The sequence below is a fragment of the Salmo trutta genome, chromosome 5, assembly GCF_901001165.1.
Source record: "Salmo trutta chromosome 5, fSalTru1.1, whole genome shotgun sequence".
Lineage (NCBI taxonomy): Eukaryota > Metazoa > Chordata > Actinopteri > Salmoniformes > Salmonidae > Salmo > Salmo trutta.
This window is the reverse complement of record NC_042961.1, coordinates 8062341-8086858: the sequence shown is the minus strand read 5'-3', so window position 1 is coordinate 8086858 and position 24518 is coordinate 8062341. Positions and strand designations below refer to the sequence as shown.

The 24518-nt window shown below is 43.3% G+C and overlaps 1 protein-coding gene across 2 annotated transcripts in view; it reads right to left on the bottom strand.

The window, feature by feature from the left end:
• Nucleotides 1-24146, bottom strand: part of LOC115193607 (testican-2) — a 104204-nt gene extending 80058 nt beyond the window's left edge. For both annotated transcript variants that reach the window (XM_029752422.1, XM_029752423.1), the window contains exon 1: nucleotides 23752-24146. In XM_029752422.1, coding sequence (XP_029608282.1) covers nucleotides 23752-23940 — 189 coding nt within the window. In that variant the 5' untranslated portion in view covers nucleotides 23941-24146. The remainder of the gene's footprint in view (nucleotides 1-23751) is intronic.
• Nucleotides 24147-24518: the final 372 nt, after the last annotated feature.

Below are 24518 nucleotides of genomic sequence, written 5' to 3'. Positions count from 1 at the left end.
AGTGCGTGTGTTATGGCGCAGTGTGTTGTGTTATGGCGCAGTGCGTGTGTTATGGCGCAGTGTGTTGTGTTATGGCGCAGTGCGCGTGTTATGGCTGCAGTGCGTGTGTTATGGCGCAGTGTGTTGTGTTATGGCGCAGTGCGTGTGTTATGGCTGCAGTGCGTGTGTTATGGCGCAGTGCGTGTGTTATGGCGCAGTGTGTGTGTTATGGCGCAGTGCGTGTGTTATGGCTGCAGTGCGTTGTGTTATGGCTGCAGTGTGTTGTGTTATGGTGCAGTGTGTTGCATTATGGTGCAGTGCGTTGCATTATGGTGCAGTGCGTTGCGTTATGGTGCAGTGCGTTGCGTTATGGTGCAGTGCGTTGCGTTATGGTGCAGTGTGTTGTGTTATGGTGCAGTGTGTTGTGTTATGGTACAGTGTGTTGTGTTATGGTGCAGTGTGTTGTGTTATGGTGCAGTGTGTTATGGTACAGTGTGTTGTGTTATAGTGCAGTGCGTTGTGTTATGGTGCGTTGTGTTGTGTTATGGCAGCAGTGCGTTGTGTTATGGCTGCAGTGCGTTGTGTTATGGCTGCAGTGCGTTGCGTTATGGTGCAGTGCGTTGCGTTATGATGCAGTGCGTTGCGTTATGGTGCAGTGCGTTGTGTTATGGTGCAGTGCGTTGTGTTATGGTGCAGTGCGTTGTGTTATGGTGCAGTGCGTTGTGTTGTGTTATGGCAGCAGTGCGTTGTGTTATGGCTGCAGTGCGTTGTGTTATGGCTGCAGTGCGTTGTGTTATGGTGCAGTGTGTTGTGTTATGGTGCAGTGCGTTGCGTTATGGTGCAGTGCGTTGCGTTATGGTGCAGTGCGTTGCGTTATGGTGCAGTGCGTTGTGTTATGGTGCAGTGTGTTGTGTTATGGTGCAGTGTGTTGTGTTATGGTGCAGTGTGTTGTGTTATGGTGCAGTGTGTTGTGTTATGGTGCAGTGTGTTGTGTTATGGTACAGTGTGTTGTGTTATAGTGCAGTGCGTTGTGTTATGGTGCAGTGCGTTGTGTTATGGTGCAGTGTGTTGTGTTATGGTGCAGTGTGTTGCGTTATGGTGCAGTGTGTTGTGTTATGGTGCAGTGTGTTGCGTTATGGTGCAGTGTGTTGTGTTATGGTGCAGTGTGTTTGTGTTGCGTTAAAGGAGCTGTGAGGCACAGATTAGATCACTAGAGCGTGCTAATTGGTCTATATGTATATGTATGCACACAGGGGTATTCATCGCTTTCAACCAGGGGTTTCAAGATTAGAAGTGTGGAGGGAATGGAGGTAGATCACATGCTGCAGTAGCAGCAGCCCACTTCTCTTCTCTGGCTGTAGGGAGGTTTAGGGAGACAGGGTCGGGGCTCGTGTGGGGATCCAGCTCAGAAGCTGCTGATCCTGGGAGGGCTTAGAGGGCTGGGAGGGTAGGGAAGTAGAGAGTAGAGGCTACAGTAGGAAGTGATATTTGAGAGCTGTCAGATCCTGGGAGGGCTTACAGGGCTGGGAGGTAGAGAGTAGAGGTTACAGTAGGAAGTGGTATTTGAGAGCTGTCAGAGTGGTGAGGATGTGAGAGAGGTGTTTAGTACCTCTGAGGGGGTATGACTCAAAGAGATGGAGGGAAAGTGGGAGGAGAGAGAAAGCGCGGTAGAGCAAGTGAGAGAGGGAGAGGACAGAGCAGAACACACATAAGAACAGAGGGAGAGAGAGGTAGAAAGAGAGAGCATGAGAGAGAGATCAATAGATTGTCAGATCAAACTGAACAGAGTGTTAGGGAATGTAAACATGTTGACATCACAGGAAGTGCCCTGAGGTGGCCACTCTGCACTCTGTCCATTACAAAGACAACACCTTGACACCGTGTGTGTGTGTGTGTGTGTGTGTGTGTGTGTGTGTGTGTGTGTGTGTGTGTGTGTGTGTGTGTGTGTGTGTGTGTGTGTGTTTCAGTTTCCACTGCCAATGCTGTTGCTGAGACAATATTTGTTTTGTCTTCATAAAAGAGGTAAAGAGGAAAGTACATGTTTATTTAAATCTCACGTTAATTGACTACCAGCACAATGTTCTCGCATGAAGTCAAGGGAGTGGGCAAGATTATGATTAGGAAGCTTGACACGAGCACAATTTTCTATAGCCTTTTCCCAGTAGAAAAGCAACATTGGAACTATATTCAGCTGATCCACATTAGCCTACTTGGTGACTCATGAGATGATAGACATTGTTTCAATATTGGTTCAATACAGGCCCAATTCATTGCTCTGAACAGTATTGGATTTTACAGGATGAGGGGGGAAAAGAGCAGAAATTGACTGAAATGTTAAAACCCTCTGAGTGTTTCCATTTCCCCCATGCTGTGTTACTAATCTAGTGCCCTATAAAATCTGTTAGATTTTTTGCCTGATTCTGTTCATTTTTCCACCAAACTCAGTTGTTTTTTTTATTTAGTTTTTCAAGGTTTCCGTTATTTCAATTTTTTTCAGGTTTTTGCTCTCAAAAATCCCACTTTTTTAACCCATAAGAGTCGAAGCCCTGTCTAAGCAGGGAGGGGGGTTTACTACTAAACTATAAGAAATTATTTTAAGAAGGGTCATTCCAGGGATAATGTTTCTATTTAATTTTGAATTTTAAGACCTCTTGAAGTATATAAAAAAAGATTTGATGAAAACATTTATTTGGCCTTACTGTTATTAGCCCATACAAACGCATTGAATAACAGATTCACTACATGGAATAGAGTCCCCACAAAAAAATCTAAAGGAAGTGTCTGTCCTATATCAGGAAACATTTCGTTTTATATATATTTAACCCCTTATTTTTGTCACTAAACAGTCTCCATATATACTTCCATATCTTTTTTCAACTAGTACTTGTGAGTCTTGTGAGGCCTGTCGGCTTCCTAGAGCAAAACATGCATGGGCTACTTTGTAGTTAACATTTAATTGAGAAGGCTTTTGGGAAAGCCTTTCCATCTACCAGAAGACGGTTGTCAACACATTAGCATCATCGCTAACAGCTACACAAAGTGGTAGACAAATGCGCACACACAGACACGGGCATTCCTGTGCCGTTGCATCTTCAGAAAGTTGAAGGAAAATAGGAATCACTGATGCATTTTGTTCATGTCTTGTGAAAATCTTGGGCAAATGAATGCATTTTCTAATCAATTCAATACGTTTGGTTGATTTCCTACTTAGTTAAAAAAAAAAATGATATCGTTGAATTTTATTTTAATGTCTGATTCCGTTCACGTTCTCCACAACGCTGATTTTATCACTATGTCCCCTTGGTGCTGTCAGACACACACAGTGCCATCTACAGTATCCAGCTGTAATTGATTGTAGATTTTGTTACTTGGTGCTGCTGGCAGTCTTGTCTGGCCAGGCCATCGTCCATACCGCTGGACTGGGCTTGCTGAAGGGATACATGTGATTCAAGGCAAATCAACACAAGTTCAGTGGCATTTCAGAGACAGACTATGCCACTTTTTAAGAATGATTGTATCTTTCTAGGAAAACACAATAATTATTGTGTCTTTCCCTATGGGCCCTGGTCAAAAGTAGTGCACTATATAGGGAATAGGGTGTCATTTGGAACCCGTCCTTGGAGTGAATTGTGGACGATGATGAAACGATATATTTTCTTCTCTCTTAATTACATCCCACCTATCTCTCTGCTGCTGGGCCAAGACACCCCACAGTGTAGCATGGTGCTCTCATCCACTCTCGCTGTCAGTACTGATCTAGGTGCACTCTATCTACGGTGACTTTCCAAGAGCCCACAACCTCTGGTGCTGGGCCAGGACACCCCACAGCGCTGTCTAGGAGCTGATCTAGGCGCACTCCATCCACGCCCTACCCGCTGATCTATGCTCACACTCCATCTAATCTGCCTTTGATCAGACAAATGTCTGCTGCATGTGAAAAAGGCCGGAAGCTTATCAGAGCTCTAGAACAGCACAATAAAAGAATGTCGGTGAGATGATGTCTCTTGACAAAGCTGTACATATGAACCAAATGTGAGCAGTACATTAAACATCTTAATCTGAAAATATAAACAACCTATGAATAAATAAATAAATAATAGTCAAGATAATTGAATAAACAGCTGAATGCCTAGAGCAGGGATGTCAAACATACAGCCCGTGCACAGGCTGGAGGGGTCCAATCCGGCCCGCTGGAGGGGGTCCAATCCGGCCCGCTGGAGGGGGTCCAATCCGGCCCGCTGGAGGGGGTCCAATCCGGCCCGCTGGAGGGGGTCCAATCCGGCCCGTTGGTGGTTTGAGTAAATCATTTATTTATTTTTTGGGAAAAAAAGTTGTGGGTGGTGGAAACGAACTCAATATACTTTAGACTAAAACCTCATCTTAACTGTCCATCTCGCTAATAATCACTGTGCACAGCCAATGGACCCACATTCATACAGTTTCTTAACTGTCCATCTCGCTAATAATCACTGTGCACAGCCAATGGACCCACATTCATACAGTTTCTTAACTGTCCATCTCGCTAATAATCACTGTGCACAGCCAATGGACCCACATTCATACAGTTTCTTAACTGTCCATCTCGCTAATAATCACTGTGCACAGCCAATGGACCCACATTCATACAGTTTCTTAACTGTCCATCTCGCTAATAATCACTGTGCACAGCCAATGGACCCACATTCATACAGTTTCTTAACTGTCCATCTCGCTAATAATCACTGTGCACAGCCAATGGACCCACATTCATACAGTTTCTTAACTGTCCATCTCGCTAATAATCACTGTGCACAGCCAATGGACCCACATTCATACAGTTTCTTAACTGTCCATCTCGCTAATAATCACTGTGCACAGCCAATGGACCCACATTCATACAGTTTCTTAACTGTCCATCTCGCTAATAATCACTGTGCACAGCCAATGGACCCACATTCATACAGTTTCTTAACTGTCCATCTCGCTAATAATCACTGTGCACAGCCAATGGACCCACATTCATACAGTTTCTTAACTGTCCATCTCGCTAATAATCACTAGACAGTCACAGGGAGCATCAACAATTCAAAAGAACAATTGATAGAGGACTAATTTTGAGGGCAAGGAAATATAACACATTTTCAGTGCGGCTCTCCGGACTTCATTGAAGACCGAATGCGGCCCCCGGGGAAAAATGAGTTTGACACCCCTGGCCTACAGCTTTTCTGTGACAGTCCGAACAAGGGCAATATCCAGGACTGGTACAGTAGGCTACAATAGTAATTCCTGGGCATGACCCTAACAGTAATCTCCTGAATAGGATCATCTTTAATGGAGTATTTGGCTGCACTGTCACCAATGCTATTATGTATAATTATGATCCAAATACTGTTCTGCAGTTACGATGGTACAGGTCCACCCTCACTGTCCGCTGTCCAGCACATACACCACTGGGCTACAGCCATTTGAAAGGACCACAATTCTGGTGAAATTTCTGTTCAAACAGCAAAAAACATTTAATGGCAACTGTATTTTGGATAAATTCCAATCTGGTTTTTATGCCCACCACAGCACAGAAACAGCCTTAAAGTGGTAAATGATCTTAAAGGCAACACAGATGCCAAACAGCTCTCTGTCCTTGTACTCTTACATTCAAGTGCTGCATTCGACACTGTTGACCATGATGTCCTTCTGGACAGACTGGAGAAGTGGGTTGGCATTTCCGGTCCAGTCCTAAATTTAACCGGTTGGTGAACATAACTCAAAGAAAATAAACTCAGCAAAAAAAGAAACGTCCTCTCACTGTCAACTGCATTTATTTTCAGCAAACTTAACGTGTAAATATTTGTATGAACATAAGATTCAACAACTGAGACATAAACTGAACAAGTTCCACAGACCTGTGACTAACAGAAATGGAATAATGTGTCCCTGAACAAAGGGGGGGGGGGGTCAAAATCAAAAGTAACAGTCAGTATCTGGTGTGGCCACCATCTGTATTAAGTACTGCAATGCATCTCCTCCTCATGAACTGCACCAGATTTGCCAGTTCTTGCTGTGAGATGTTACCCCACTCTTCCACCAAGGCACCTGCAAGTTCCCGGACATTTCTGGGGGGAATGGCCCTAGCCCTCACCCTCCGATCCAACAGGACCCAGACGTGCTCAATAGGATTGAGATCCGGGCTCTTCGCTGGCCATGGCAGAACACTGACATTCCTGTCTTGCAGGAAATCACGCACAGAACGAGCAGTATGGCTGGTGGCATTGTCATGCTGGAGGGTCGTGTCAGGATGAGCCTGCAGGAAGGGTACCACATGAGGGAGGAGGATGTCTTCCCTGTAACGCACAGCGTTGAGATTGCCTGCAATGACAACAAGCTCAATCCGATGATGCTGTGACACACCGCCCCAGACCATGACGGACCCCCCACCTGCAAATCGATCCCGCTCCAGAGTACAGGCCTTGGTGTAACGTTCATTCCATCGACAATGAACGCGAATCCGACCATCACCCCTGGTGAGAGCAAAACGCGACTCGTCAACGAAGAGCACTTTTTACCAGTCCTGTCTGGTCCAGCGATGGTGGGTTTGTGCCCATAGGCGACGTTGTTGCCGGTGATGTCTGGTGAGGACCTGCCTTACAACAGGCCTACAAGCCCTCAGTCCAGCCTCTCTCAGCCTATTGCGGACAGTCTGAGCACTGATGGAGGGATTGTGCGTTCCTGGTGTAACTCGGCAGTTGTTGTTTCCATCCTGTACCTGTCTCGCAGGTGTGATGTTCGGATGTACCGATCCTGTGCAGGTGTTGTTGCACGTGGTCTGCCACTGTGAGGACGAACAGCTGTCCGTCTTGTCTCCCTGTAGCGCTGTCTTAGGCGTCTCACAGTACGGACATTGCAATTTATTGCCCTGGCCACATCTTCAGTCCTCATGCCTCCTTGCAGCATGCCTAAGACACGTTCACACAGATGAGCAGGGACCCTGGGCATCTTTCTTTTGGTGTTTTTCAGAGTCAGCACAAAGGCCTCTTTAGTGTCCTAAGTTTTCATAACTGTGACCTTAATTGCCTACCGTCTGTAAGCTGTTAGTGTCTTAACGACCGTTCCACAGGTGCATGTTCATTAATTGTTTATGGTTCATTGAACAAGCATGGGAAACAGTGTTTAAACCCTTTACCATGAAGATCTGTGAAGTTATTTGGATTTTTACAAATTATCTTTGAAAGACAGGGTCCTGAAAAAGGGATGTTTATTTTTTGCTGAGTTTACATATCAAATGTGGCGTTCCACAAGGTTCGTTTTTTGGGTCCGGTACTGTTCAGTTTACAGTATATATGTTACCTCTCGGCAGCGTTTTCAGAAAGCACAGCATTGATTTTCACTGCTACGCAGACGATAAACAAGTATACATTTCTGTGTCAGAGGATTTTAGCTCCATGGATAAATTGTTAGACTGTATTAGTGACTTAAATATTTGGATGGCTCACAACTTCCTCCAGCTAAATCAAGACATGACCGAGGTACTTATTGTTGGAGCCAAAGCACCAAGAGAGAATCTAGCCGCACGTTTTAATTCACGGGCAATAAAGATAAAACACCGGTTAAAAAACCTAGGTGCAATTTTAGATTCTGAACTAAATTTTGAATCACACATTAGTAATGTGACTAAAATAGCTTTTTACCACCTGAGGAGCATTGCCAAGGTGTGCCCGTTTCTCTCGCAGGCTGATATAGAGAGATTCATCCATGCTTTTATTACAAGCAGGCTTGACTACTGTAATGCTCTCCTGTCTGGTCTACCAAAAAAAAACAATGGTCAACTGAAAAACATACAAAATGCTGCAGCACAGGTACTGAACAAGACCAGACAGAGAGCACACATTACACCGATTTCAAGGTCTCTGCACTGGCTGCCTGTGAGTTTTAGAATTACTTGTAAGAAGTAATATAATATATATAATATTCTATTGGTTTTTAAATCAGTCCACAATTGTGCACCCCAAACCTGTAGCTCAGTTGGTAGAGCATGGTGTTTGTAACACCAGGGTTGTGGGTTCGATTCCCACGGGGGGCCAGCACAGAAAAAAATGTATGAAATTGTATGAAATGTATGCATTCACTACTGTAAGTCGCTCTGGATAAGAGCGTCTGCTAAATGACTAAAATGTAAATGTACATGTCAGACATGCTTTTAAGTTATGTACCCAGCAGATTCCCTTAGGTCCTCTGGCACAGTCCTTTTAACTATCCCAAAGTCTAGGACCAAGACGCATGGAGAGGCAACCTTTAGTTATTATGTCCCCAGCCTCTGGAACAGCCTGCCAGAGAACCTGTGGGGGGCTGAAACTGTCATCATATTTAAATGAGATCTTAAAACACACTTTTTTTAGTTTTGCTTTTCCTTGGGGTGCTTTTTAGTTGTTCAGTTTATCTTATGTTTGTTGTGTAGTAAATATTTCAGCTTTTATTTTCATTGTTTTTTATTTGTTTTTCCCTGTAAAGCACATTGCGTTGCATTCCATGTCTGAAATGTGCAGTATAAATAAAGCTTGATTTGATGTTTGAATATTTCAGAAATGCATCCTTCCTTCCTGTCCTCCTTGAAGTAATCACAGATCTGATTCAGTTGGATTGATGTAAGCAATAGGATGTTAAGCTTGCTTTCGCCTATCAATCACTTGTAAATCTGTGCTTAGCTCAAGGAAGAATGCATTTCCAAAGTATTTGAACAAGGTGTTGTGTAGTAGAATCAGTAACATGAGGACACGATGGGTATAATTAAGGGGAAGTTTACTCAGCAAGCTTAGCATACATCATCAGCACATGCATACTGTTCTTCTACATATCACTACATCTCACTAGGTATTCCGTTCTTTATGTAATAGGTACAGTGCATTCGTAAAGTATTCAGACCCCTTGACTTTTTCCACATTTTCTTACTTTACAGCCTTATTTAAAAAATGTATTAAATAAATGTTCATCTTCATCAATCTACACACAATACCCCATAATGACAAAGCGAAAACAAGTTTTCAGAAATGTTTGAAAATGTATTAAAAATAAAACTGAAATACTTTATTTACATAAGTATTCAGACCCTTTGCTATGAGACTCGAAATTGAGCTCAGGTGCATCCTGTTTCCATTGAGTCCAGCTGTGGTAAATTCAACTGATTGGACATGATTTGGAAAGCCACACACCTGTCTAGATAAGGTTCCACAGTTGACAGTGCACGTCAGAGCAAAAATTAAGCCATGAGGTCGAAGGAATGTCCCTAGAGCTCTGAGACAGGATTGTATCAAGGCACAGATCTGAGGAAGGGTACCAAAACATATCTGCAGCATTGAAGGTCCCCAAGAACACAGTGGTCTCCATCATTCTTAAATGGAAGAAGTTTGGAACCACCAAGACTCTTCCTAGAGCTTGCCGCCCGGGCCAAACTGAGCAATCGGGGAAGAGGGGCCTTAGTCAGGGAGATGACCAAGAACCCGACAGAGCTCCAGAGTTCATCTGTGGAAATGGGAGAACCTTCCAGAAAGACAACCATCTCTGCAGCACTTCACCAATCAGGCCTTTATGGTAGTAGCCAGACGGAAGCCACTCCTCAGTAAAAGACACATGACAGCCTGCTGAGTTTGCCAAAAGGAACCTAAAGGACTCTCAGACCATGAGAAACAAGATTCTCTGGTCTGATGAATCCAAGATTGAACTCTTTGGCCTGAATGCCAAGTGTCAAGTCTGGAGGAAACCTGACACCATCCCTACTGTGAAGCATGGTGGTGGCAGCATCATGCTGTGGGGATGTTTTCAGCAGCAGGGACTGGGAGACTAGTCAGGATCGAGGGAAAGATGAACGGCGCAAAGTACAGAGAAATCCTTGATGAAAACCTGCTCCAGAGAGCTCAGGATCTCAGACTGGGGTGAAGGTTCACCTTCCAACAGGACAGCGACAGTAAGCACACAGCCAAGACAACGCAGGAGTGGCTTCGGGACAAGTCTCTGAATGTCCTTGAGAGGCCCAGCCAGAGCCCGGACTTGAACATCTCTGGAGAGACTTGATAATAGCTGTGCAACAACACTCCCCATCCAACCTGACAGAGCTTGAGAGGATCTGCAGAAAAGAATGGGAGAAACTACCCAAATACAGGTGTGCCAAGCTTGTAGCGTCATACCCAAGAAGATTTGAGTCTGTAAACGCTGCCAAAGGTGTTTCAACAAAGTACTGAGTAAAGGGTCTGAATACTTATGTAAATGTGATATTTAAGTTTGATATTCTTTAGACATTTGCACCAACAAATTATCTAAAAAGCTGTTTTTGCTTTGTCATTATGGGGTATTTTGTGTAGATTGATGAGGAGGAAAAAAAACAATTTGATCCACTTTAGAATAAGGCTGTAATGTAACAAAATGTGGAAAAAGGGAGCTGAATACTTTCCGGGTGCACTGTATGTTATAATGCATGTATGTCACTAGTGGTGAACTTGGGTAGTGCAGCAGAACACAACACAACACAAGGCCTACGGGTTCCGTTTTCACTCTACAGGGTGGCCCTAACACTTTCTGGTTAGGAGGACTGAAGGGGTGGGTGTTTGTTGTGCCAAAATCAAAGAAGAGGAACAGGTGCCATGATTGGCGTTCATAAAACAACCTTTGTTTTTGTGAGTGTTTTGTTTCGTCCGAGAGTGTGAAGGATTGCAACTCAAATGGCATCCTATTCTCTACTAGGGCTCCAGTCAAAAGTAGTGCACTAGATTGGGAATAGGGTGCCATTTGGGAACACACTACATGTGTCATGCAACCACTCTAACAACAAGATACTTGTCTCAGAACCCAGGTCAAAGCAAGGTACAATGCAGCAGGTTATATGTTGTTTTGGTCACCACGCCAACTGCTTGCATTGCTTTATAGCTTTAAGGATTCACGAGCACCTGCAAAACTGCATCCAACTGATTTGATTATCAAGCTTGCAAACACAGACACACACTGAACACAACACCATAATTACAACATTCTGGCACAAATCACTGAAACTTCATAATGAGCTTCGCTCCGGCAAGCCAAACCGCCTAAACACCCCCCACTAAACACAAACACACACCTACCCATCCATCCTGCATTTTTAATCAGCCTGGCTTTGACTGGGGGACTGAGGGGAGGTGTTTGTGTGTTTGTGTGTGTGTGTGTGTGTGTGTGTGTGTGTGTGTGTGTGTGTGTGTGTGTGTGTGTGTGTGTGTGTGTGTGTGTGTGTGTGTGTGAAGTACTGAGGCAAGGTTTGTGTGAATGCACAGAACGTTTTCTGTTCATTAAAAATGAAGTAGAGGCAGAACAGGTGCAGGCAGGGACCTGGTGGCACAGCCCTGGACCGCTACTGTTGTCTAATGAGCTACTGCTGAATTGGTAGAGGGGGATGCAGATTGAAGTGATTCGATGAGAGAGACCTAAGGATAGGACAGCTGTGCGTGCATTTTGGTGCCATTACACACTCTCCTAACAATAATGAGTGTTATCCTCTCCCACAGGTGGGTCTCATTATCAGTCTATCTATTCTAGGTCATCATCAAAGATAGAAAACACCATAGGACTCTGGTCAGAAGTAGTACACTGTGAAGGGAGTAGGGTGCCATTTGGGACACAGTCACTGATCAAGGCTGATCAGACTGATTCCAAAGTGTGACTTCACAATGTGACATTAATAGGGGGAAGTTAGTTGAGCATAAAATTGTATTCAGTCAGAGACTAAATCAGATAAATTATGCATAACGTGCAGACCCACTGCAATTTCAACAAAGCAGGTTTAACCATGCAGTTCCAACCATGCCATCCAATTTCCTATTATTACAAGGATGGATGAGATGGTGGCTTGACCTGTGAGCTGCTGCACAATGACAGAGGTAGCGTCCCAAATAGTACCCTATTGTCTATATGGAGCTATGGGCCCTGGTCCAAAGTATTGCACTAAATAGGGAACAGGGTGCCATTTGAGATGTAGCCAGACTCATCGGATGTTCCTATCTGAGTTTGATCCAGGTTGATAGACTAAAATCAGCCGTCATAGCTCATCAGCCATATCATCGGCCCTATAATGGAGTTGCATTAAACATCTTAAGATATTAACATTTTGACCAGTTTGTGTGACTGTGAAACCTGGGTAGTAAAGGAGAGTTGGAGACATCAACAGCCTGTTTCGGTGTCCCTTTGAGCTGCAGTAACAGAGTTCAAATTGAACATGGATTTCTAATTGACTGTCTCATCATCATAATGGTCATTTGAAAAGGAGGCCAGGGGATACAGCATATTGACTCAACTTTGAATCACGCTAGGGTACAGAAGACACTACACCAGGAATATAGAGATACTGTTGTATAGAAGGAGAAGTTAAGAATAATATTCAAGGATGAATGAAGTCTATTTAGAGATGGGAGATGAGATGTTGTTCTTTAAATTATAAATCACTCACATCGTCAAATCAAGACATGAAATTAAATTGTAAGGCTTGTGTGCCAACAGTTTCAGTCAAAGGGTGGTCTTCTCAATGGGACTCGTGACACTGTAAGGCCTTTATACCACAATGGCTTCCTCCAGAAGCCAATCAACATTATTGTGTTTTCATTTGTTTTGGGATTTCCAGCCTGGGTGCATTAGTAGAATGAAGAATTGTCCAGTGCACCTGTCTGTCAGATTAAAGGATTGGATGTATTAAATGTAGTTGTTGACAGTAATTGTTACTTCTAATCTCCTTGTCTTTTCAATGACGGGGATTGGATTGATTGAAGTGTGGAGTGGTGATGGCTATTTTTAATCGAATACGAAACAGCCATCATCCACACTCTATCCAATGCATACTGTACCGTGGGTCTTTTACTTGAAAGAGGAGGAGAATACATATAGAATATTCATGTATAAATATGTTTATGTTTGTGTGGGTATGTACAGTGTGTGTATATTTGTGTGCATGTTTTTTCACGTTCTGCCTCTTTAATTATTGTTTTTTTTTCCATTGTTGCATTAAAATTCAACATTCTTCCCCTCAAAGGACTCAGTGAGTCAACACCAATTTTAGTAATTTGGCTTGTTAGATAGCATCATGGGCGACCCTTCATAGATTAACCAAATCATTTCCTGAAAAATACCCTTTGAACTCATTTTCTGGTTTTGTTAGCATTTTTTTGTATTTTATTTCTCTTCAAAGACATCATGGGAAACAACAATAGTGATTCAAATATAATACAATATATTCGGAGTAAACCAATATATTGCAGCAGAGAATACACATTACTCTGGAGCCTCTATGAAACCAAATACATCCTCTGACCATTTGGTTATTGGGGTTGATGTAATGAACCAATGTATCATGCAGCTCAGGTCAAGGTTCATAGGACTAAAATCATTAGTATTCTGATTATCTCATCAGCTGCATGGAGATTCAGACTAATGTTTAATTTGAGGACTGAGGAGAGTGTATAACTCTCAAATGATACTGTATCATTATTCATATGGATAATAAGGAAGGTATTGATGAATCCATAATCTCTCCCAGTAATGATACTAAAAGTACAGGTAACTGCCAAAATAACAGAAACACCAACATGAAGTGTCTTAACAGGGAGTTGGACCACCAGGAGCCAGAACAGCTTCAATGTGCCTTGTCATAGATTCTACAAGTGTCTGGAACTCAATTAGAGGGATGCAACACCATTCTTCCACGGGAAATTCCATAATATGGTGTTTTGTTAATGGATGTGGGAAACGCTGTCACAGGCGCCAAAATCTCCAATAAGTGTTGAATTAGACTGAGATGTGGTGACTGAGACGGCCATGGCATGTGGTTTACATTGGTTTTATGAGCATGAAAACATTCAGTGACCACTCGTGCCCTGTGAATGAGAGCATGATCATCCTATGGGGGCATAGCCATGGTAGCCAAAATAATGGTCTGCCCAGCATTTTTATACATGACCCTAATCATAATGGGATGTTAATTGCTTAATTAACTCAGAAACCACACCTGTGTGGAAGCACCTGCTTTCAATATACTTTGTATCCCTCATTTAAGTGTTTCCATTATTTTGGCAGCTACCTGTATGTTATAATGAACAAACAAAACAAAAGGAAAACGCACATCAACCCTCCCCTTGACATCTACTCACTAGATGGGCTCATACAAATCCCTGGGTATCTGTCTGGACATGGCACTATCATTCCACACACACACATCAAAAGTCTTTCAAGCAAAGGTCAAGTCCAGAATAGGCTTTCCCTACCGGAACAAATCTTCATTCACACACTCTGCTAAACACATCCTGTTCCAAATGACAATACTACCCATCTTGGATTATGGAGATGTCATCTACAGCACGGCCCAAAGTCCGCCCTCAACAAACTGGATGTACTTTACCACTCCACCATACACTTTACTACTCTACCCCCCCCCCCCTCCATCCTCCATCCTCCTACAGAGAGTGGTGGGGGAATAGTCATCAACTTCCCTCTGAAACGAGTTACTTTCAGGCCCATTTCAAAGGACTTCTGTTGCTATGGCTGTGCACTGACATCAAAGAGGTTGCTATTGGCGATCCCCATGGAGTTCTGTGATGCACTGCCTCTGATGTTTCTTCTGTCAACATCACCAGAGACCTATCAGCACTTTTTCCCCCTTAAATACACACACACCATGCACCCCCCTACAAACACACACACACAACATTCCCCCACAAACACAAACAAACCATCACACACACACCCACACCTCCCTCCGGGATGGTAACCACAAAGATATTCCATGTCACCTCTGACATCATACACAGTAATCAAAGTCTTCAGAGAGAAAAATACATAAACTCCTTCGTTCAGGGCATGCAGGCAGAGCTGTGGTCTCTGTTTGTGCCTCATCTGGGGTTTGATTTCAAACTGAGGAAAAGACAAATCTTAACTCTACTGGACGGCAAACCCACTGAGAAGAGCTGAGCTTTTTTTCCCTGAAAAGTTTTTTTATTTTATTTTCAACAAAAAAGGAGTGGGTGGGGGATGGTTGCGATGTGTGCAGAGTTGTGTACAGATTCCATCTGTGTGTGTGTGTGTGCCACTGCCTGTGTAAAGACACAGCAGCACCCATCCAGGCCCATCATAATAATCCCACTGTAATTCATACTTAATCTTCATGCCCACAATTTCATTATTTCTACAATAAAGTTCCAGAGGACATATATCTAAACTTAATCCTGCTTCGCATATGCCTCTATGTGTGTGTGTGTGTATGTCTATGTGTGTGTGTGTGTGTGTATGTCTATGTGTGTGTGTGTGTGTGTATGTCTATGTGTGTGTGTGTGTGTGTATGTCTATATGTGTGTGTGTGTGTGTGTGTGTGTGTGTGTGTGTGTGTGTCTATGTGTGTGTGTGTGTGTATATGTCTATGTGTGTCTATGCGTATGTGTGTATGTCTATGTGTGTGTGTGTGTGTGTGTGTGTGTGTGTGTGTGTGTGTGTGTGTGTGTGTGTGTGTGTGTGTCTATACGCGCGTGTGTGTATGTCTATACGCGCGTGTGTGTATGCCTATACGCGCGTGTGTGTATGCCTATACGCGCGTGTGTGTATGCCTATACGCGCGTGTGTGTATGCCTATACGCGCGTGTGTGTATGCCTATACGCGCGTGTGTGTATGCCTATACGCGCGTGTGTGTATGCCTATACGCGCGTGTGTGTATGCCTATACGCGTGTGTGTGTGTGTATGCCTATACGTGCGTGTGTGTATGCCTATACGCGCGTGTGTGTGTGTATGCCTATACGCGCGTGTGTGTGTGTGTATGCCTATACGCGCGCGTGTGTGTGTGTGTGTGTGTATGCCTATACGCGCGCGTGTGTGTGTATGTATGTCTATACGCGCGTGTGTGTGTATGTCTATACGCGCGTGTGTGTGTGTATGTCTATACGTGCGTGTGTGTGTATGTCTATACGCGCGTGTGTGTGTATGTCTATACGCGCGTGTGTGTATGTCTATACGCGCGTGTGTGTATGTCTATACGCGCGTGTGTGTATGTCTATACGCGCGTGTGTGTATGTCTATACGCGCGTGTGTGTATGTCTATACGCGCGTGTGTGTATGTCTATACGCGCGTGTGTGTGTGTCTATACGCGCGTGTGTGTATGTCTATACGCGCGTGTGTGTGTATGTCTATACGGGCGTGTGTGTATGTCTATACGCGCGTGTGTGTGTATGTCTATACGCGCGTGTGTGTGTGTGTCTATACGCGCGTGTGTGTGTGTGTGTCTATGCGCGCGTGTGTGTGTGTGTATGTCTATGCGCGTGTGTGTGTGTGTATGTCTATGCGCGTGCGTATGTCTATGCGCGTGCGTGTGTGTGTGCATGTCTATGCGCGCGCGTGTGTGTGTGTGTGTCTATGCGCGTGTGTGTGTCTATGCGCGTGTGTGTGTGTCTATGCGCGTGTGTGTGTGTATGTCTATGCGCGTGTGTGTGTGTATGTCTATGCGCGTGTGTGTGTGTATGTCTATGCGCGTGTGTGTGTGTGTGTGTGTGTGTATGTCTATGAGTGTATGTCTATGCGCGTGTGTGTGTGTGTGTATGTCTATATGTGTGTGTGTGTGTGTATGTCTATATGTGTGTGTGTGTGTGTGTGTGTGTGTGTGTGTGTGTGTGTGTGTGTGTGTGTGTGTGTGCGTGTGTGTGTGTGTGTGTGTGCGCGTGTGTCTATACGCGCGTGCGCGTGTGTCTATACGCGCGTGCGCGTGTGTCTATACGCGCGTGCGCGTGTGTCTATACGCGCGTGCGCGTATGCCTATACGCGCGTGTGTGTATGCCTATACGCGCGTGTGTGTATGCCTATACGCGCGTGTGTGTATGCCTATACGCGCGTGTGTGTATGCCTATACGCGCGTGTGTGTATGCCTATACGCGCGTGTGTGTATGCCTATACGCGCGTGTGTGTATGCCTATTCGCGCGTGTGTGTATGCCTATTCGCGCGTGTGTGTATGCCTATTCGCGCGTGTGTGTGTATGCCTATTCGCGCGCGTGTGTATGCCTATACGCGCGTGTGTGTATGCCTATACGCGTGTGTGTATGCCTATACGCGTGTGTGTATGCCTATACGCGCGTGTGTGTATGCCTATACGCGTGTGTGTGTGTGTATGCCTATACGTGCGTGTGTGTATGCCTATACGCGCGTGTGTGTGTGTATGCCTATACGCGCGCGCGTGTGTGTGTGTATGCCTATACGCGCGTGTGTGTGTGTGTGTGTGTGTGTGTGTGTGTGTGTGTGTGTGTGTGTGTGTGTATGCCTATACGCGCGCGTGTGTGTGTATGTCTATACGCGCGTGTGTGTGTATGTCTATACGCGCGTGTGTGTGTATGTCTATACGCGCGTGTGTGTGTATGTCTATACGCGCGTGTGTGTGTATGTCTATACGCGCGTGTGTGTATGTCTATACGCGCGTGTGTGTATGTCTATACGCGCGTGTGTGTATGTCTATACGCGCGTGTGTGTATGTCTATACGCGCGTGTGTGTATGTCTATACGCGCGTGTGTGTATGTCTATACGCGCGTGTGTGTATGTCTATACGCGCGTGTGTGTATGTCTATACGCGCGTGTGTGTATGTCTATACGCGCGTGTGTGTATGTCTATACGCGCGTGTGTGTATGTCTATACGCGCGTGTGTGTATGTCTATACGCGCGTGTGTGTGTGTGTCTATACGCGCGTGTGTGTGTGTCTATACGCGCGTGTGTGTATGTCTATACGCGCGTGTGTGTGTGTGTATGTCTATACGGGCGTGTGTGTATGTCTATACGCGCGCGTGTGTGTATGTCTATACGCGCGTGTGTGTGTGTGTATGTCTATACGGGCGTGTGTGTATGTCTATACGCGCGCGTGTGTGTGTGTATGTCTATACGCGCGTGTGTGTGTGTCTATACGCGCGTGTGTGTGTGTGTGTCTATGCGCGTGTGTGTGTGTCTATGCGCGCGTGTGTGTGTGTGTATGTCTATGCGCGTGTGTGTGTGTATGTCTATGCGCGTGTGTGTGTGTGTGTGTATGTCTATGCGCGTGTGTGTGTGTGTGTGTGTGTATGTCTATGCGTGTTTGTGTGTGTGTGTGTGTGTGTGTGTATGTCTATGCGCGTGTGTGTGTGTGTGTATGTCTATGCGCGTGTGTGTGTGTATATGTCTATGCGCGTGTGTGTGTGTGTATGTCTATGTGTGTGTGTGTGTATGTCTATGCGTATGTGTGTGTGTGTATGTCTATGCGTATGTGTGTGTGTGTGTGTGTGTATGTCTATGCGTGTGTGTGTGTATGTCTATGCGTGTGTGTGTGAATGTGTGTGTCTATGCGTGTGTGTGTATGTCTATGCGTGTGTGTGTGTGCACCCGGGACAGCAGGGAAGACGTACAACAATTTAGACACATTTACCTGCTTTACTGGGGTTGGGAACATTTCATAATTGCATCAGAAAGTGTTTAACAATTTGCATAACAATGAGATAGAAGCTTAGTTAGACATACTTGGGAAGTGGGGATTTGTCATTTCTGTGCGATAATAGATTTTAGCAGAGGGCTTTATTTAGAATGATTACAATATGACACTATTGACACAGTATGGCAGAATTATTTTGGACATGGAGGGGCTCGGCTATTTCCTTCATACAAAATAAGGATATTTATTATAGTATTTATTATAATATTTCCAAACATTTCAATCCAATAATCAACTCGGAAAAAAGCCTGTATTGTATGCTCCAATGAAGTCATACGATCCCTCAACCTAGATATGGGATCAACTAAAACTTCTCCTAACAGGATTCTCAAGGAATGTAATCATGAAATAGGCCTATAATGTTGGAACATAATACAACAGGCCTCTCATCCAAGTAATGCTGGTCATTTCCATGTAAAAGGACCAACGTGTAGTGCATAGGAGCATGTCAAATTGGATGCCAAATAAAAGCTAAGAGTCTTTCAAATTTTTTTTAGCATATATACATTTTTCAACCATTTTCCATCCTAAAAATTAGGAATAAGGAATTTCTTGTCAAACAAATGGAAAGGGGGTCTTAAAAAACAGATAAAGTCTTAAAAGGTATTAGAAATACATCAAAACAATAATACATCAAAACAATAACGTTCTTGCCTACTCCTGCTCCCTCCCTCCGGCCCTCGATGTCGCTGGTCTACTATCCACCGGTCCTGGCAACCCACATTGCGCACACCTGGCAACAATCATTGCGCACACCTGCTCATCATTTTATCCTTGATTACTCCTCCTTTATTTAGCCCTCAGTGGTCTTCAGTCAGTCACTAGGTGTTATTGCTTGCTCTCACGTTATGTACACGCCTCATGTTTGTTCACTTGCTTTGGTTCTTTATTAAAATCATCTTCTGTTTGCTGACGTATGCGTTACACCTGCCAACTAATATCAACACTTCTATTTTGTTTTTCTGCCTTCTGTAAACTTAAACATGGCCTTGTACCATGAAATCTTGTTAGCAAAAACCTAGATATCTTTAAGGTATTTTGTAATTTCTCTCCCTTGTGAGGAGGGAGAATAATACAAGTTGAGTGAAGGTAGACCTATCAATTAGTTAGGTAGACCTATCAAGGTAGACCTATCAATTAGTTAGTGTCTTTACTGATATACATTTTCTTCATAAATTATTAAGTGATTAAAACTAAATTATGTTACCAAATGGGTAACAGAATTTCGAAAAAATCTGTAACAGAATATCTGCAATTGAATTGGCTGCCATGGGAAATCATAGTTGTCACAAACCACCATTGGGTCACCTGCTACTGCCCTCTCTTCCACTGGCATACTGTTATGTTCAGCTGAACTGTTTTAGGGCCCTATAAAATCCGTGATACGGGGAAAGCAGACAGAATCCCAGAGTCCAGACAATAAAATGGAATTTAACAATAGTAAACATTGAACTTAGTAGGGAATCAACTAAATGTATTGAACATGTATTAATTTACCCAAGTTTATCATAAGACATTAACAGAATGCATCAGTGATTCTGTATTTCCTGCAACTTTCTGAAGAGGCAACGAGAATTTCCCGTCTTTGTGCGGAGCGCGCAGCTACCACATGGAGTAGCAGTTAGCGATGATACTAATAAAACATTTTCTGGTAGATGGAAAGGCTTTCCCAAAAACCTTCTCAATTAAATATAACTACAAAGTAACCTATGCTTGCCTGGCAGAATTATATTATGATTATTTGCTTTTGCAAACTCTACCATCACGTGTGTGCTACAAGAAAACATCGCAAACAACAGCCTCTTGTTAGGTGCTCACTGGAGATAAAGGGTAACTACACTCAAAAAGATACATTTATCCACATTTTTCCAGACCTCAAAAGTAGTCCTCTGATGTGGTTTAAGCATGGATTTCGAACATCCAATGAAGTTGTTTTACTATTAAAAGTGTGTGATTTTGAGAGTGAAAACCTTAAAAACGGGGAAACAAACAAACCTGGAAAAACAAAATAGAAAAAATGTATTTTGGGAAACAACTGATTTTATAGGGCCCTACTGTTTTTTTATTTCTCTTTCTGTCATCTGGTGGTCAAAGCAAGAGTGTGAAAAGGCTGGACAACCCTAACCTCGCTCTTTTTTTCACTCTCCAATTTATGTCACCTCTCCCGGCTCTTACTGACACCTACCCATGAGCCCCCTCTCTTTCCATTTACTGTAACTAGCATCCTCACTCACTGAGCACCGATCTGGACTGACCATCTGATCTGATTCTCCGCACCTTAGCACACATGCACTCACTCCACACACGCACACATATACAGTACATTCATGCTACACACACACACACACACATCACAACTGCTGCTACCAGACTTTTATTATGATTGAAACAATTGCCCCCCAAACCCCCTTCCCCAAAACAGGTGTAAATATTGGACTATACATTTTGCCTTCCTGTATTATACTTATGGTAAATGTTTATTCTATTCTACTGTCATTGACTTTATGTTGGTATTCTTATCTTTTATTATTTCTTATTGTTGTTGCATTGTCCAGAAGGAAGCTGCAAGTAAGCATTTCATTGGACAGTGCATACCATGTGTATCCTGTACATACAACTAAATACACTTGAAACTTTGATTTCATCGCTCACAGATTCGTCATTTTTTTGGTCTAGCCTTGATTTCAACGTCTACAAACGTCTGGACCGGCCTTCATTTGGCCCAAACATAGACGTCCATGATTGTTTCAGATTTGGTCCGGTCCGGACCAAATCTGAACCAATCATAGATCTCGACATCACTCGTCCATATGTATATATTCATTCCTACTTAGATTTGTGTGTATTGGGTATATGTTGTGTAATTTGTTAGATATTACTTGTTAGATATTACTGCACTGTCAAATCTAGAAGCACAAGCATTTCGCTACACAGAGTAGATTAGAGTTCAGTACAGTAGATGGCTAGAATAGAGTAGATTATAGTTCAGTACAGTAGAATAGAGTAGATTATAGTTCAGCACACACTAGACTTGAGTACATTAAAATGTACTGTACTGAACTATACTCTACTGTACTGAACACTACTGTTCTGTGCTGTATTGTACTCTACTGGGCTGTACTGTGATGTCCAAACTTGTGAAACATAGATGTCTATGATTGGTTCAAATTTGGTCCGGTTCGGACCAACCAAATTTGGTCTGGTTTGCTGGTGGAGCTCATTAAAATAATGAGGATATTGCATAATTCTACCTTTGTGTACCTATTCAGGGTACATCACCATGAAGAGAATGACACTCATATCCATAATTATGCATTTCTGTGTAGTACAGATCAGGGAACCATGAAGAAATTCCGTTACCGCAATTCCATTACCGGGTGTAAATCCACTTCACTTACTGTAGTTCAATATCAAAAGAGATTTTTTCAAACTCAAGGTGTCATGTCATAGCTGACACCCCATTCTTTCTGCAGACATCTTTGAATCTTAATTCTGAGCATATATTTAACTGAGTTTTTTGGAAAACGTGGTCATATAAAAAACTGAGGGAGTTTTGACAGAAATTCTGTTACCAAACTTTGCATCTGCACAGTTCTTCCAGTAAAATGTGTTTTGTAACATTTTCTGTGTACATTGTTTAAAGTGTTCCTTGTGCATAGCGTTGTATGGTTTGTTATAACTTTGAAATCAATGTTTTTTGTTACATTTTAAGTGAGAAATCTGAGTCTCAACAAAATTCCATTACCGTGCAAATGCCCTGCTGTGATCTTTGGTAATCACTACTGGATGTAGGATTTCACACACACACACACACACACACACACACACACACACACACACACACACACACACAATATTCGTAAACAAAACAATATTTACATGCCCTTTAGGCTAAAATCAATCGCTACAGCCGGATTAATTTTAAAGCTAACTGCATTACCTCAGCAATCAATTATCAGAACTTGTATTATAATTGCATTGTGCCTATTCTGTTTGTAACAGATCATTTGCAAACACTAGGCTGAGTCATTAGCAGTAGGACAGCAGGCCAGAATGCATAAGGGGTGAATGTGGGGACGGATTTTTAAAGGGGAACAAATGTCATTCTAAATCATTGCAAATTTGCAATGTGCATAATTACTACTGCCAATAATATGCCAAAGAATGGTAAAGTATCAATAGGTAGGCCTATGGACAGTGAGTCTAGGTGGTAGAAAATATCCTGATATGATGCTTTCAAAACACGCTTTCAATCTTGTATTGGTGTGAAGATGGCAGGTACCTATGTAGTAGTGTAAATCACACATTATACATTGCATGAATGCACATGTAACTGCCAAAATAAAGGAAACACTTGATTAAATTAGGGAAACCAAGTATATTGAAAGCAGGTGCTTCCATACAGGTGTAGTTCCTGAGTTAATTAAGCAATTAACATCCCATCATGCCCAGTTGCCCATTATATTGGCTACCATGGCTTGAGGAAGAGATCTAAATGACTTTGAAAGAGGGGTCTCAAAGAAGCATATGGGGTTTAAAGGGTGTGTGTTTGTCTCAGTCACCAGATCTCAGCCCAACTGAACACTTATGGGAAATGCTGGACCGGTCCCTGAGACAGCGTTCTCTCCACCACCATCAACAAAACACCAAATTATAGAATTTATTGTGGAAGAATGGTGTTGCATCCCTCCAATAGATTTCCAGACACTTGTAGAATCTATGCCATGGCGCATTGAAGCAGTTCTGGGGCCTCGTGGTGGCCCAATGCCCTATTAAGACACTTTATGTTGGTGTTTCCTTTATTTTGTCAGTTACACAATTAAATGTAGGTTACCTTGCAGAGGTCCTTTGAGTGTTTACAAATGATGTATAATAATGATATGACTGCATACATAGGCAACCCTACATTCTCCAGTTCTCCAGAAAATGCAATAGATCAGTGCATCATGACCACAATGAGGCTGTACCCTAGGCTACACTCCTCTAGGGCATATCTGAGGTCAACATCTTAGGCTACATCTGAATGATTATGCCTAACAATTATTTTTAATTTTTTTTACACAAGATAATATTTACAATAAAAAAACACCATAACATCTGGCTACACAAACGCTTCAGATGTGTATCTTAAGCAATGACACCAAACCCTTGATATTAATTATCTGCCAAATAAAATCGGAGTAGCCTAGCAAACGCATCACAGTTATTAGGACCGTTTGCCAAGCGGAATCGTGCCGCTGGCTTCTGTTTCCCTATCAATATAGCTTACCGCATTACGGCAGATCTCTCAATCAACCAAAACAGCGACTTACGTCTCTGAAGCGATTCCAATGCTTGATCTTGCGGCTGTACTGTGAAATGGTGGACAGCCAATGCTCGTCTTCCATGAAATTCCCCGTTTTCTCCTCCTCTTTCCCGTTGTTAATTTCCGCTTGCAAGGTGAACCCCACCAGCATCATCACCGGGACGAAAAGGCACCACAATTCCGTCATTCCCACCATGGTGCGGTTAGAAAACGCGCGCGGCACTTCGTTCTAGCTTCTCTTCACGAGGAGAGAAGAACAGTAGGATGCGACCTGATTGCGCCTTCCTGCTGCTGGAAGAAAATGTTAAAAAAAGAGAGAGAGAGAGAGAGACTGGGGTGCCACTGGGCGCGTTCGAGCCGATCACTTTTGTCAAGTCTGGTCACCGCATTTCAAGGTGTGTTGCATTGTCCGACTTGCGCCTACATGTCCACTGCATGAATTTAACACAAACCTTGTAATCAAAGGTCATGAAGTTTTGACTGCAGTTGACTACCAGTTTCTGCAGTCGCTCTTCACCAACGTCATCACAGCCATCCCCTGCATTGTGGCTCTATTGTTAACATATCATTAGGGTTTTGTTTGTTTGACCTAAACAAATGTCACAAAGAGATGACTGAAGACTGAATCAGGAACCAACTTTGCTGCTATTCATACAGTTGATACAAATGAATGTGATATTTAAGGTTAATCTCACTAATTGATTATATAATGTACACACATCCCACTGGGCACAAACGTCAATTCAATGTCTATTCCACATTGGTTCAAAGTAA